Source organism: Trypanosoma equiperdum, assembly GCF_001457755.1.
Source record: "Trypanosoma equiperdum strain OVI genome assembly, contig: ctg_131, whole genome shotgun sequence".
NCBI classification, from domain to species: domain Eukaryota; phylum Euglenozoa; class Kinetoplastea; order Trypanosomatida; family Trypanosomatidae; genus Trypanosoma; species Trypanosoma equiperdum.
This window is the reverse complement of record NW_027123305.1, coordinates 2517-3024: the sequence shown is the minus strand read 5'-3', so window position 1 is coordinate 3024 and position 508 is coordinate 2517. Positions and strand designations below refer to the sequence as shown.

Sequence of the window (508 nt, the reverse complement as noted above, 5' to 3'; positions counted from 1 at the left end):
CCGCTGCATCATTAAGAAAATTACAAAGATAAGCAATCCAATACGGAGGAGCTGCGTAAAAAAAATTAATTAGCAAGAGATAAAAATTAACCCTACCCGAGTAACCCTAATCTCAATCCTAATCCTAATCCTAATCCTAAGCCTAAGCCTACCTAACCCCCTACCTAACCCCCCTAACTAACCTAACTAACTACCCCCCACTTCCACAAAAAAAAACGGGAAAAGAAAAAAACAAATTAAGTTATCAGAAAATCAAAAAAATTACAGAATCAGACAGTCAACTTACAAAACACAGAACACAAAATCTCGGCTGTTTTTAGGTGTTAAAATATATCAGAAGTTTTCAAGTAGCAAGGAAAATTTTAGCAAAGTTCTTTAATGAAAAGAGGGGGGAGGGATTAAAAAAGCAAAACTGCAAGCAAAAGAGGGACCTTGTTAATCACAAAAGAATTGCTTCCTGTGGTGTTTTTACCATCTGTCCCTGCTTGGTTTCCTGCTGCTGTGTTTT

The 508-nt window shown here is 36.6% G+C and overlaps 1 protein-coding gene across 1 annotated transcript in view; it reads right to left on the bottom strand.

Moving 5' to 3' along the window:
• Positions 1–468: 468 nt before the first annotated feature.
• Positions 469–508, bottom strand: part of TEOVI_000021100 (Trypanosomal VSG domain containing protein, putative) — a gene marked incomplete at both ends in the record, with an annotated part of 1401 nt that continues 1361 nt past the window's right edge. Inside the window, one exon of the mRNA XM_067221104.1 lies at positions 469–506. Within this exon, the coding sequence (XP_067077205.1) occupies positions 469–506 (38 nt within the window). The remainder of the gene's footprint in view (positions 507–508) is intronic.